The sequence below is a fragment of the Ascaphus truei genome, chromosome 11 (assembly GCF_040206685.1).
Source record: "Ascaphus truei isolate aAscTru1 chromosome 11, aAscTru1.hap1, whole genome shotgun sequence".
Lineage (NCBI taxonomy): Eukaryota > Metazoa > Chordata > Amphibia > Anura > Ascaphidae > Ascaphus > Ascaphus truei.
In genome coordinates this window covers 37,696,828-37,711,110 of record NC_134493.1, presented here as the reverse complement: position 1 = coordinate 37,711,110, position 14,283 = coordinate 37,696,828, and the positions used below count along the sequence as shown (strand labels likewise).

Genomic DNA, 14,283 nt, shown 5'->3' with positions numbered 1-14,283 from the left:
CGCCGCTCCCTGCACCGTGTCCCAGGCCTTAGTATGTCAGCGCTGCCCAGCGCCGCTCCCTGCACCATGTCCCAGGCCTTAGTATGTCAGCGCTGCCCAGCGCCGCTCCCTGCACCATGTCCCAGGCCTTAGCATGTCAGCGCTGCCCAGCGCCGCTCCCTGCTGTCCCAGGCCTTAGTATGTCAGCACTGCCCAGCGCCGCTCCCTGCTGTCCCAGGCCTTAGTATGTCAGCACTGCCCAGCGCCGCTCCCTGCTGTCCCAGGCCTTAGTATGTCAGCGCTGCCCAGCGCCGCTCCCTGCTGTCCCAGGCCTTATACTGACGCTGCTCTGAGGTTTCCCGGTGATCCTGTGACAGGTAAAAGTTGGTGCTCTTTGTTTCGTGCTGGGAGTTCGCTTGTTTAATTGACCTGCCTGAGACATGTGAATGTGTTCCCAAATGATCCTTTTATTTGCTTGTACACTGAGCATTGGACACTTATCAATGTAATTGTTGTTGATCAAGGAGATGTCTGATTTTTTATTTTATTTTAAAGTGTTGTCCCATTGAATTCTCTGCACTGAAAGTCCTTGGCTTGATTAAGAATTAATGGAAAATAAGTCATCGAAATAACGTTGGGTGAGAATTGTAAGAATGAAGAACAACCCAGATCTCATCTTCTCGATGTGCTGACACATTTTCCAAAATATCCACAATTTGTTAAAAAAATACATAAACTAAATTCGGTAAATATCGCTGGAACTTGTTTAAGTTTAAGCAAAATGTGTGAATTTCCTCAGCGAATCTATATTGCAACAATATCCAGACCCTGAAAAGGGGCTTTATCTTGGGGAAACTGCTTGTAAACTTTTAAAACGTGTGCAAATGTTTCTTTGGTGGAAAAAAAGGTCAAATTTTGCATGGTTGACAAGCGAGGGCAAAAAATGATCATGTCTCTTCTCCCTTCCATATCCCTAAGAAACCTGGATTTTAAAATAATCGCAGGCACCTAGTATTGTGGAGATGAGCATTCAAATCAGAACTTCAGGCATTCACTTTTTATCTTAAACACAATGGGGTCTGTATCAGGGCAATTTTGGAACAAAATCTGGACATTTTCACCCTGCACCTACAATATGTACCAAAACACTTTACTCCAATTTTGCCCTGTGTGCCCCAGTTTGCACCTTGGGGAGAGTCAGTAGGAGGAGTTGGGGGGGAGTTACATGGGGCACAGATTATAATGAGATGTATCACATTCTGTGTCTCTGCCCCAGCTTGCACCTTGGGGAGAGTCAGTAGGAGGAGTTGGGGGAGAGTTACATGTTACACAGATTATAATGAGATGTATCACATTCTGCGTCTCTGCCCCAGCTTGCACCTTGGGGAGAGTCAGTAGGAGGAGTTGGGGAGAGTTACATGGTGCATAGATTATAATGAGATGTATCACATTCTGCGTCTCTGCCCCAGCTTGCACCCAGGGGAGAGTCAGTAGGAGAAATTGGGGGGAGTTACATGGGGCACAGATTATAATGAGATGTATCACATTCTGCGTCTCTGCCCCAGCTTGCACCTTGGGGAGAGTCAGTAGGAGGAGTTGGGGGGAGTTACACGGGGCACAGATTATAATGAGATGTATCACATTCTGCGTCTCTGCCCCAGCTTGCACCTTGGGGAGAGTCAGTAGGAGGAGCTGGGGGGGAGTTACATGGAGCACAGATTATAATGAGATTATGTCCTATTCTGCGTCTCTTGGCGACATTCTTTTTCCCTTTTATGGTGCCCAAAAAAATCCTCCATATCTGAAGTGGGGTAGGTCTGACATTCTGCACCAGGTGGGAGAAACTGTTCTCACATATCAGCTCTGCTCCAAAAACCAGAGCAGTGCATCTTAACACACTTTTCTCTGTGTTGATACATAGACTGCATTGCTAGAAGCCAGTTAGGATGTGGGGTGTTCAGCTTGTGTAGGGGATTTCTTTATCAAAGTCTCCCTGCTGCAGCATTGGCCAAAACCAAATCAGGACTGATTTAGTAGAGAAAGAATCCGGAATGCTCTTTAAAATTTGACTGCATTAAATGGTGAACGATTTTCCATCTGCCATACACTAAAAGATTTTGTTAGTGGTCTGAGATCAGAGCACCGCGTTGGGTTAAATCTCTCCCTACAGAGATCCCCTGCTCCTCCCTCACCATCATCACAACCCCCCCATCCCCCTAGCACCACAGCCAGCTTCTCCCCACATCATCTGAAGAGCAGCCGGCAGACAGCAGCTGCCGGGTGGGTGTCTGAGGGTACCACCTCCTGAGAGAGGAAACCCAGAGCTCTCTGCCTGAGGATGAGCACTCCTGGGGCACAATGAGCTGTTGGGGGTGAGTATCCCAGAGAAACCCTGGTGCTATCGTTAACCCTTTAGCGGCCACGGTCACGCTGCAATGAAATAGAATAAAATACATTGGGTCGCTGGCAGTGAAGGAGTTAATGTAGCTAATGGTGGTATTGCATTAGGAAATGCTTCCTTCTCGGTTACGAAACCCATTCATTAGATTGTAAGCTCTTCAGGGCAGGAATTCCCATCATGCACCTTTTATGTTTGATACACATTTCTGGATGTCGACGCTGGGAAGTGTTACATACACTATTGGGGCTATACTGTATAGGAGCATATATACTTTTATATTCCCATGTTAGAACTGCACCTGCTGAAGCCTGTTAACCCTTCCACTCCCAAGCAAGTTGTAATCATAGAAACACAGAATGTGACGGCAGATGAGAGCTGCTCAGCCCCCGTGTCTGTCCCCCCCAGTCTGCTCTCATGTCTGTCCCCCCCAGTCTGCTCTCATGTCTGTCCCCCCCAGTCTGCTCTCATGTCTGTCCCCCCCAGTCTGCTCTCATGTCTGTCCCCCCCAGTCTGCTCTCATGTCTGTCCCCCCCAGTCTGCTCTCATGTCTGTCCCCCCCAGTCTGCTCTCATGTCTGTCCCCCCCAGTCTGCTCTCATGTCTGTCCCCCCCAGTCTGCTCTCATGTCTGTCCCCCCCAGTCTGCTCTCATGTCTGTCCCCCCCAGTCTGCTCTCATGTCTGTCCCCCCCAGTCTGCTCTCATGTCTGCCCCCCCCCCCCAGTCTGCCCCCGTGTCTGCCCATTATCCTATCTGCAGTAATATCTCCGACCCGATTTGATCCTTGGGATTTTCTTTCGTATTTAGCCTTATTGTTATCAGAAGCATGTTTGAATTCCCTTAGTGCAGGGGTGCGCAAACTGTGGGGCGCACCCCCCAGGGGAGGCATGAGATTTTTTTTTTGGGGGGGGGGGAGGCGGTTACAGAGGCCCCGCACTCTTCCCCAAAGCATTTAAATTAAATGCCGGGGAGCGAGCGAGGCCTCTGTAAGGCCGTGATTATAGTGGCGGCGTGCGCGAAACATAAACTAGGCTGGAAGCGACAGGGAGGCATGGCCATAACGTCACGTGAGCGGTTCACCCTCATTGGCTGAACCGCTCACGTGACGCGGCTGTTGCACGGAATTTTTTTTTGTGTATTTTCAAAAATCGCGCGCTCTAAGGCGACTATAAACGCTGCCTAACTTACTTACCTTGGCTTCGGGCGACACGTCGCCATGGCAACGCAGCATTAACTGATGCTGCAGGGGTCACATGCCGTCACATCACGTGACCCTGCGGCGTCATGTGACGCCGGTTCCTAGGTAAGGGGGGGGGGGGGTGTGAGCACTGGAGCTGAGCAGGCAGGGGGCGCAGCGCAGAAAGTTTGCGCATCCCTGCCTTACTGTATTAGGCCCTACCACCTCTGCTGGGAGGCTGTTCCATGTATCCACCACCCTTTCTGTGAAATACCTTCTCACATTTCCTCTGAGCTGCCGCCCTCCAGCGTCAGAGAACGACCTCCTGTTCTAGCTCTTCTCTCTCTCTGAAACATGCTTCCCTCCTGTACTTTGTTGAAACTCTTTATATGTGTGACAGTTTCTCTCATATCCCACTCTCCCTGCTCTCCTCTAAGGTGTGTGTGTGTGTGTGTGTGTGTGTGTGTGTGTGTGTGTGTGTGTGTGTGTGTGTAAAGCCTTTATGTATGTGACAGTTTCTCTTATATCCCCCTCTCCCTGCTCTCCTCTAAGCTGCACATATTAAAGTCCTGTAATCCTGACTGTGCCAGGGCCTCTTGAATTGCAATGTCTGTGCACAGCAGTGAAAGAAAGCTTCAGATCATTCATAAGCAATATATTTATTTATTTAGCGGAAATTATAATGGGAAATTCAATAAGGAGTTCTGAGATAAGAGAAAAAAGCAAACATGCAGTTATTGGAATCTGACAGCTAAGTATAAAGGGGTTATATGTACTAAACAGCGCATCTCCATAATGCTCTTTCAAAACCAAAGCCGTCTCATGTTTTAATCTGGTCTGTAACTGTTACATACGCCCATAATATATATTATCTTTAACTGTGCATGCAATGTCTTGTACAGTATATAATGTATAACCAGGTACATTTAATGTAACTATGTATTTGTAACCATGTATTATTTGTCATCATAACTGTGCCCAGGACATACTTGAAAACGAGAGGTAACTCTCAATGTATTACTTCCTGGTAACACATTTTATAAATAAATAATAAGACCCCTTCCAGTGGCAGAAGACACCTTATTGCCTATTCAAGTGGCCAGAAGGTGTAGTAAATATCTTAAGTCTCTAAGAAAACCTACACTTTTCCTGTATTTGGATATAGAGAGGTATTCCCAGTCTTACCTTGGCCGTTCATAGTTAGGGGTGTGTGGAAGGAATTTGGGGCCCTGTATTGTGTGTCCCAGAACGCATTGATTTAGCTTGATATATACATCTATACAAGTTGATAGCAGATAACTTAAGGATCTCTCAGCCCATATGCAGTAGTCTGCGTGACTTTCCTGCGTACTGTTATATCAAGAACCCACCTTGGTCACTGTTTATCCTCCACCTCAGCTCGGATACTGCTCTGTGCATCCACTACCCCTTCAGTGAACGACCTCACTTCAATGACCCTACAATGAACCCTCCCACATACGATTACATAAAAGCTCATCGCTGATCATATGCAAACATACAGCAGAGTACATATACCATATTGTATGAAGTGAATCCTGGAGCTTCTAATAACTTCCCCATAAGCCACACACTTCTAACAAGAGCTCCACCGCTTGCTGATATGAACTGTCAAAGTGCTGATGCTTTGGGAATAAATAGTGGGTACCGGTAGGGTGTGGTGAGGGGGGGAGGGGGCATGGCTCTAATGCATGGTATTATCCTCATTGGTTGGTTTCTGCGGTGAGTATCCATGGTTGTCACGGGTAATTATTTATTGAACCAGCAAGTTCCAGTGATATCTATTTATGTAGATATTATTATTATCGTTTATTTGTAAAGCTCAAACATGTTCCACAGCGCGGTACAATGAGGGTACTGAGATTTGATCATTACATAAACAGAGTTACGTACAGTAGCAAATAAGCACCAACAGATACAAAGGCAATAAGCGCCCTGCTCGTGAGAGCTTACAATCTAAAGGGAATGAGGGACAATGTTGAATCAAAAAGATAACGTGTCTGTTCATTGTGGGATGGAGTATACATCATGATGGAGTATGGTCCAACCCAACAGCTGATCCCATTAAGGTTTGGGGGTGAGGATGTTAGGGGGTGTTACATAGCAGGGAGATTGGTCCTGCCACACAGCTGGTTCCCAATGGTGTTGGGGGGGAATTGGATGTTAGGGGTATGGCGGTAGGCTTCCTTGAATAGGTGAGTTTACAGGGAGCTTTTAACGCTCTGAAAGCTGGGCGAGAGCCTGATGGTGCACGGCAGGGAATTCCAGAGAGAAGGGGGAAGCCCAGAGAAGTGTGTGTGTATATGGATATATACAGTAAGTGGCTGCTGTGCTCCAGGAAACCATATACTGTAGTTCGTGTAAGATTAAACAGAAGTGGATGGTGGAGGTGAGGGGGTTGCTGCATTAGATTTCCATTATTTAGTCATTAATTATTACTTGGGAGAGCAGTTTTTTGTAACCTATGTTGGGACCTTCCTCAAGAATTGGAATAGAGTGCACACAGACCTTCCTCTTTATTGTAGACGCATTAAAGACCGCGTCCAACCCTACCATACACAGGAAATGATATTGAGGTATAAAAGAGTACATTATTATTAATATTATTATCATTTATTTATAACGCGCCAACATGCTCCGTAGCGCAGTACAACAGGGTTGGAGAACAAAAGACGACAAAATAACATACATTGTTACATGAGGTTAGGCGAATCCTGCCCCAAGAAGCTCACTATCTATAAGGAAGGGTAAGGGGAAAAATAAGATGTGGGGGGAAGAAGGTTGGCATCTCAAATATGTTAAAGGATTTACTTCCAGCGCGTTGCTGCCAGGCAATATTATTCTTATTTAACCCCTCTGCTGCCAGAAGGGCCTGCAATGGAAAAGGCGTTGCTGGCCCCTTTGGCAGCAAAAGGGTTAACCTCTCAGCAGAGTAATGGTTTCTGCTATCGTGTAGAAAAATAAGCGCCTCTTTTCCTGCGGGACGAGCTCCCTCTCCTCGAGATCAGCGTAGGCGATTTCGTCTGTTTGCATCTCAGGCGAGTTTAACCCTCGCCGCCGCAGACAGCGCAGAAGTTTAACAGATGAACCCCATCTAAACATACGGATTATAACCACACCGCGTTGACAGGCGGCGTCTCTCCATTCACACCCTCTGCCTGAGCTTGTTCAGCAACTGCAGGCTTCCATCATCATAATAATAATAGTAATACTAATAATAATATCATAATCTGGAGGTAACCCACAGCAAGAAACGGGGCCGGCACACACAATAAACATGCTATACAGTGCGCATGTTTGTAGGATGAGAGTAATACCTGCAGCACTCTGGACACTTACATTGGTCACAGCTGGTACATGTATGAAGTTGGGAGTATCTGTGCCTTGTAGTGCAGCAAAGATCTCCTGTCCTGTCCATTGTGAGAAGTTAAAAAAATGGAATCTGGGGCTCAGTGTGTGCACTGACAAATAACTACACAGAGATCATTTCTTTCGTTATAAGTAGATGTTCCTTTATTCAGATATCCATATAGAGCAAGCAAATGCAGGGCCAGTTTCTGTGTGTGAAGGTAACGCCTGCCCCGTTGTTTCTCTATGAGACCAGGCAGCAAACAGCATAAATTGACGTCCAAGATTCCTTCTAAAACCTTATGGTTGGCAAGCTAAGCCCGTTTCAACCAGCAGCATTAAATAGGCAAAAGAAACCCATATTCTGCTATGGTGTGGATCCTTGACTTGAAAGTGGTTATGATCATTTGATGGGATCTCTGGTGTGCAGTCCGCCGAGGTACTGGAACGTATGCAAAAGCAGTAAGGTGGGGTGCAACACCATGCGGTGTGACACACCTTGAGAAAGCGCTTTGCGTGAAACATGTCGGTGGTTTGCTGTGCCTCTATTTTTCTCCATTGACCGAATAAACCATACATTTTTATGGAAATCACCCTCTCTCTACTTATTGCTATTGGTGGTGCACCGCATCCCCCTGTTTTGGCCGACTGTTCTGTCCATTAGCATTAAATTAGTTGGATCAATGTTTGAAACAAGTTTATTACAAATGGCACCACTAATCAAAGTGGAAAAGTGGATTGCAGACCGTTATATAATCTTACTTCCATTTGAGCGTGTAACTAACTCATGCTGTTGTAACTGAAGGAACACAGGGCACAAACGGATTTGAAGTAACTAAACTAATTTATTGCGCCAAACACAACGTTTCGACCTTAGCGGTCTTTATCAAGTGACATAGTGGCCACCACCACCAATAAATAAATATATATATATATATAGAGAGAGAGAGAGAGAGAGAGAGAGAGAGAGAGAGAGAGAGAGAGAGAGAGAGAGAGAGAGAGAGAGAGAGATAATCCACTCCAGCACGAGCAGACACAAGACAGCACTCAAAGGTAAGTAAGAAAACTTGTATTCAAAAATAAACATAGCACAAACATGACCAACGTTTCGGTCCTCTTGGCACCACCCTGAGGAAGGTCCCACGAGGACCGAAACGTTGGTCATGTTTGAGCTATGTTTATTTTTGAATACAAGTTTTCTCACTTACCTTTGAGTGCTGTCTTGTGTCTGCTCCTGCTGAGTGGATTACTTTTCTCTTACTATTGGTATAGGACATGTACCGCAAACTGTTTATGGTATTGGGAGTGCCAGCTGCCCCATTTTGTTTTATATATGTACTAGCTGAGAGACCCGGCGTTGCCCGGGATGTAAATGCGTAATAGGTAGTATTATTTATAAATCGTGGAACAATAGGTGAGTATTTGTTGTAAAGGTTGGATAATAATGTTGAAAAGAAAGATGGAAGAAAATGTAATACGATGTTGTTTAAAAATGGTTTATTGTAAACACACCACAGTACAATGTATATTTTGGTGACATAAGTGATGTGAAAATGTGAGGCGTGTGTCCTGCTAGGGTGTGAGAGTGTGTGAGGCGGCGGGTGGGTGTTCAGTACGGGGGGCGCGTGGGTAGTGAGTGCTGGCTGTGGGTCGGGGTCCTGCTAGGGTGTGAGGCGGCGGGTGTGTGGCGAGTGCAGGTGACAGCTGGTCAGTGATATTGTTGCGTAGGGGCAGGAGGCGGCAGGTGTGTGTCGAGTGTGTGGGGTGGGTGAGAGGCGGCGGGTGTGTGTCGAGTGTGGCAGGTCTGTTTAGTGCGTGCGGTGGGCGGGTGAAAGGCAGAAGTGCGGGTGGGCGAAAGGCAGAGGCGGGAGGGCGGACAAAAGGCGTTGAAGGAGGGGAGGTGAGGTCGGAGGGTGTGGGGGGTGGTGAGGGGAGGTGAAGGGGGGCGGAGGGGAGGTCGGAGGGGAGGTGAGGATGGTGGTGAGGGGGGGTGGTGGGGGATGGTGAGGGGGGGTGAAGGGGGGGCGGAGGGGAGGTGAAGGGGGGGCGGAGGGGAGGTGAAGGAGGGGTGAGGGGAGGTGAAGGGGGAGAGGTGAAGGGGGTGACGGGAGGTGGAGGGGGTTGCCGGGAGGTGAAGGGAGGGGGGGGGTGATGGGAGGTGGGGGGGGTGACAGGAGGTGAAGGGAGGGGGGGGTGACAGGAGGGGGGTGACAGGAGGCGAAGGGGGGGTGATGACAGGAGGTGAAGTTGGTGTGAAGGGAGGAAGGGAAGGGGGAGGTGGAGGAGGAGGGGAAGGGGGGAGGAGGGGGAAAGGGTGAAGGGGGGAGGTGTGAAGGGGGTAAAGGTGGGGGAGGGGAAAAGGGGGGAAAGGTGGGGGAGGAGGGAAAGGGGGGAAAGAGGGGGGAAGGGGGAAAAGAGGGGTGGAGGGGGAAGGGGGTGGAGGGGGGGGAAGAGGGGAGAGGGGGGATGGGGAAAGGGGGGAGGTGGAGGAGGGGAGGAGGGTAAGGGGGAGGTGAGGAGGGTAAGGGGGGAGGTGGAGGAGGGGGAGGGGGGGAGGTGGAGGAGGGGAAGGGGGGAGGAGGGGAAGGGGGGAGGTGGAGGAAGGGAAGGGGGGAGGTGGAGGAGGGGAAGGGGGGAGGTGGAGGAGGGGAAGGGGGGAGGTGGAGGAGGGGGGAGGTGGAGGAGGGGAACGGGGGAGATGGAGGAGGGGAAGGGGGGAGGTGGTGGGAGAGGGGGGAGGTGGTGGGAAGGGGGGAAGAGGGGGGAGGTGGTGGGAAGGGGGAGGAGGGAGGAGGGGGGAGGTGGTGGGAAGGGGGGAGGTGGGAAGGGGGGGGAGGTGGTGGGAAGGGGGGAGGTGGTGGGAAGGGGGGAGGTGGTGGGAAGGGGGGGGGAGGTGGTGGGAAGGGGGGGAGGTGGTGGGAAGGGGGGGGAGGTGGTGGGAAGGGGGTGGGAAGGGGGGGGAGGCGGTGGAAAGGGGGGGGGAGGTGGTGGGAAGGGGGGGGCGGTGGAAAGGGGGGGGGAGGTGGGAAGGGGGGGAGGTGGTGGGAAGGGGGGGAGCTGGTGGGAAGGGGGGTAGGTGGTGGGAAGGGGGAGGTAAGGGTGAAGGGGGGGAGGGGTGAAGGGGGAAAGGGGGTAAAGGTGGGGGAGGGGAAAAGGGGGAAAGGTGGGGGAGGAGGGAAAGGGGGGAAGAGGGGGAAAAGAGGGGTGGAGGTGGGGGAGGGGAAAAGGGGGGAAAGGTGGGGGAGGAGGGAAAGGGGGGAAAGAGGGGGTAAGGGGGAAAGAGGGGTGGAGGGGGGGAAGGGGGTGGAGGGGGGATGGGGAAAGGGGGGGAGGTGGAGGAGGGAGGTGAGGAGGGTAAGGGGGGAGGTGAGGAGGGTAAGTGGGGAAGTGGAGGAATGGAAGGGGGGAGGTGGAGGAGGGGAAGAAGGGGGGAGGTGGAGGAGGGGAAGGAGGGGGGAGGTGGAGGAGGGAAGGGGGGAGATGGAGGAGGGGAAGGGGGAGATGGAGGAGGGGAAGGGGGGAGGTGGTGGGAAGAGGGGGGAGGTGGTGGGAAGAGGGAAGAGGGGGGAGGTGGTGGGAAGGGGGGAGGTGGTGGGAAGGGGGGAGGAGGGTAGGGGGTGGAGGTGGTGGGAAGGGGGGGAGGTGGTGGGAAGGGGGGGAGGTGGGAAGGGGGTGGGAAGGTGGGAAGGGGGGGGGCGGTGGGAAGAGGGGGGAGGTGGTGGGAGGTTGTAAGGGGGAGTGAAGGGAAGGTGAAGGGGGGTGAAGGTGGGGGTGAAGGTGGGGTGGAGGGGAGGTGAAGGGGGGGGGGGGGGTGGAGGGGAGGTTAGGGGGGGGGGGGTGGAGGGGAGGTTATGGGGGGGGTGGAGGGGAGGTTAAGGGGGGGGTGGAGGTGGAGGTGAAGGGATGGGAAGTGTAGTGAGGGGTGGTGGAGGGGATGGGAAGTGTAGTGAGGGTGGTGGAGGGGAGGTGGAAGGGAGGGAATGTGTAGTGAGGGGTGGGTGAGGGGAGGTGAAGGCCACTCACTCACCCGTCCGGCAGCTCCCACGTGGATCTGAGGCGGGAGGCAGAGTGTTGTGGCCGCTCCCCCGCTGAGTGTAGCGGCGCCGGGGGGGGGGGGGTGGAGGGGAAGTGAGTGAGGGGAGGTGATCACTCCGCTCCCCCGCTGAGTGTAGCGGCGCCGGGGGGGGGGTGGATGGGAAGTGAGTGAGGGGGAGGTGATCACTCCGCTCCCCCGCTGACTGTAGCGGCGCCGTGGAGGGGAAGTGAGTGAGGGGAGGTGATCACTCCGCTCCCCCGCTGAGTGTAGCGGCGCCGGGGGGTGGTGGAGGGGAAGTGAGTGAGGGGAGGTGATCACTCCGCTCCCCCGCTGAGTGTAGCGGCGCCGGGGGGGGGGGTGGAGGGGAAGTGAGTGAGGGGGAGGTGATCACTCCGCTTCCCCGCTGAGTGTAGCGGCGCCGGGGGGGGGGTGGAGGGGAAGTGAGTGAGGGGAGGTGATCACTCCGCTCCCCCGCTGACTGTAGCGGCGCCGGGGGGGGGGGGTGGAGGGGAAGTGAGTGAGGGGAGGTGAAGGGGGGTGAAGGCCGCTCCCTCACCCGTCCGGTATCTCCCTCACCCGTCCGGCAGCTCCCTCGCCCGTCCGGCAGCTCCCACGTGGAGGGGGGGGGGGTGAAAGCGTGGGAAACAGGAAGAGGCGGAGCCTCCCGGGACCGGTGGGGAAGAGAGCGGGAGATGTGCTGCTAATGTATGTAACAGAGTGTGTGTGTGTGTGTGTGTGTGTGTGTGTGTGTGTGTGTGTGTGTGTGTGTGTGTGTGTGTGTGTGTGTGTGTGTGTGTGTGTGTGTGTGTGTGTGTGTGTGTGTCACTCCGCCTCAGGCCAATGAGAGGTGTGGGGGGCGGGCCAAGGGGGTGGTGTGAGTGTGTGAGGCCAATGAGAGGTGTGCGGGGGCGGGCGGCCCAAGGGACCAATGAGATTGCCGCTAGGGACACCGGACATCCAGGCAGGCAGGCAAACATACAGTGCTTTCACTAATATAGTATAAGATATATCTATACATACAGTATATAGCACTTCAAGACGCACACTTCAAATGCCCTTCTGTGCAATATGGAGTGAAGCCGCTGCCCCTGCGCTGGAAAGCATTTTAATCCCATTTATTTGAATTGGAGCAGAATTTTCTCCAGCACTGGGAAGACATCTTCACAGCATTATAAATATAGGCCTTCGTGTCAATTTAACAACAAAGGGAGCACTTTGCACATATTGATACACAGAACACTATAAGGGCTATGTATAAAGCATCACAACAAGTTTAGTGTGCCAATGTATAAAAACAATTTGTATGTGTTGTGCGGTGTGTGTGTCAGAAAGAAGAAAATTACGCTAGGGAGTTTAGTTGGAAGTGAATAGGGGGGTGGGGGGAGAGAGCCAGGAGAACTGTCCCAAGTCCAGTGGTGGAGGGGATGCCAGCTGGATGATCCAAGATGTGGGACACCTTCCTCTGCCGAACCCACCCTCACCCCACACTGAATGTACAGAACCCACAGACTCAGACCCCATACCTCCCCCCCAAACTGGCCACCCTCTGCCCCCACTCAACTTGGGGTCAAGGTCAAGACTTCAGCCCCTGGACAGCAGTCAGTGGGCCTAGGGTAGAATTAGGATGTGGTTTGGGACTTACTTATGTAAATTATATTTTATATTAAACTACACACATGCGCCCCTTGTATATGCCATAAATGCTGCAAAATTGTCCATCAAGCTTTTCTTGGTGTGAAATAGAAATTAAAGCAGTCACAAACATTTCTTGGTGCATTCGTATGCACGAACAGTCTGTTGATGTTTTATGATTTAGAAATGCTTTCCATTAAAGAGCTGTGCAGAAGAATAACACAATTAATATGTAGTCCTTATTCATGTACATCTATCAAATATGTTGTCAATTACAGTAGGTTTTATTGAGACTTGCGACATATTAGTTCATGTTCATATATTTTAACTCCATACTAATAAAGCGTTCGCCAAATGTTAGAACATAACTAATGACATAACATGCCGCTAATGATTTTAGGGAAATACATTATATGTTTTAACGCAATGCACTCTTTCAATTATTTTTGGAAACACAAATCTGTACACACAGCCGGCAATTCTATATTATCTGAAGCAGCCATTCCGGACGTTTTCTGCCCAAAATCCCTGTTTGGCTTCAACACGGATTTACGGCTAAAAAAAATATCAATTTTGTGATTTCTCACCGAAAAGTTTTCCCTTAAATCCAGTGCAACTCGGTGTATGGGGAAGTGATCTCTCTCATTTACTGCCAAATCTACTCCCAGACAGAGCATGGAGCTCCATCTCAAATGTGACCTTGTTGTGTGATCCCCTGTGTGAGGCCCGCAGGGATTCTACTATTACAGGAGCACTGCGGTGCGTTTCCAGCATTATTCCTGGTCACGTACCCAATAGCGCAATTCTCTAAACATGCAGAACATCACGGTGCAAATATAAGGTATCAGTGTGTAATGCAGCACTTAAAAAGCAGAAAAGGGTATTCAAATTAACCCATTTATATGCAAAGCAAATTGTAAATGATTTTGCCTTTAGAGAAGTGGATATTAGGCACTCTCATTAATTAAACTAGTTTTACGCGTTTTTATCTCATTCATTGCATGCAAGCCAGTTTCACTCTGCTGGGATATGCTACCTGCTCTATGGAGCGTCAAGAGGCCTCATTCTCTAACTTGTTGGTACTCAGGCTAGTTATATATTTGTAACAGAAACCAGGGAACGATAACTAATATATATATGTGTGATAGGAGGTGGCAACTTCATCGTGATAGAAACGGATAATTAACTAGTCACATGTACATGGGAGAAGCCAGTAAGGATGGTTGAATGTGTGTCTGGAGCACACTGAGAGGTTGGAAAGCTTGTAACATAGCAACTACTTGTTGGTCCAATAAATGGTATCATACTCCCTCTCCCTCCTTTGTTACTACATGGAAGAAAGGACCAACACTGCGACCCACCCTTCTTTGCCAAGTCATGTGTGTACGTTAATTGATTGGACTGAAGCTGGTACCTAGCACTAGATATATGTGTTGTAGAAGTCAGTAAACTGTAGTTACATATGTAGCAATACCTGGTAACTCTATTGAGGCATATGGGACAGTGCTTGATGCTGTGCCTCAGATGTATCTGCTGGTAAAAGGGTGCATGGTGGGATTTTTGGGTACCTCCCTGTGATTCCGATGTGGGGGCTGGGAGAGCAACATAGATATTCAACCTGATTGCATCTCCTGTATCTCAGATCTGGGACGCTGCCCAGGTTTTATTTTACGCTAGTATAATCTCCCCAGAGAA

General features: G+C 50.6%; 1 protein-coding gene across 4 annotated transcripts in view; it reads left to right on the top strand.

Annotated features, from left to right (window-relative positions):
• Nucleotides 1-14,283, top strand: part of GRID2IP (Grid2 interacting protein) — a 79,873-nt gene that overhangs the window by 13,212 nt on the left and 52,378 nt on the right. Inside the window, exon 1 of one of the 4 annotated variants that reach the window (XM_075565680.1) lies at nt 2,196-2,351. The exons of the other annotated variants lie outside the window; for them this stretch is intronic. Within the exon in view, the coding sequence (XP_075421795.1) occupies nt 2,338-2,351 (14 nt within the window). The 5' untranslated portion in view covers nt 2,196-2,337. Of the gene's footprint in view, nt 1-2,195; nt 2,352-14,283 lie in introns of those variants that run through there. 4 annotated transcript variants of the gene reach the window in all.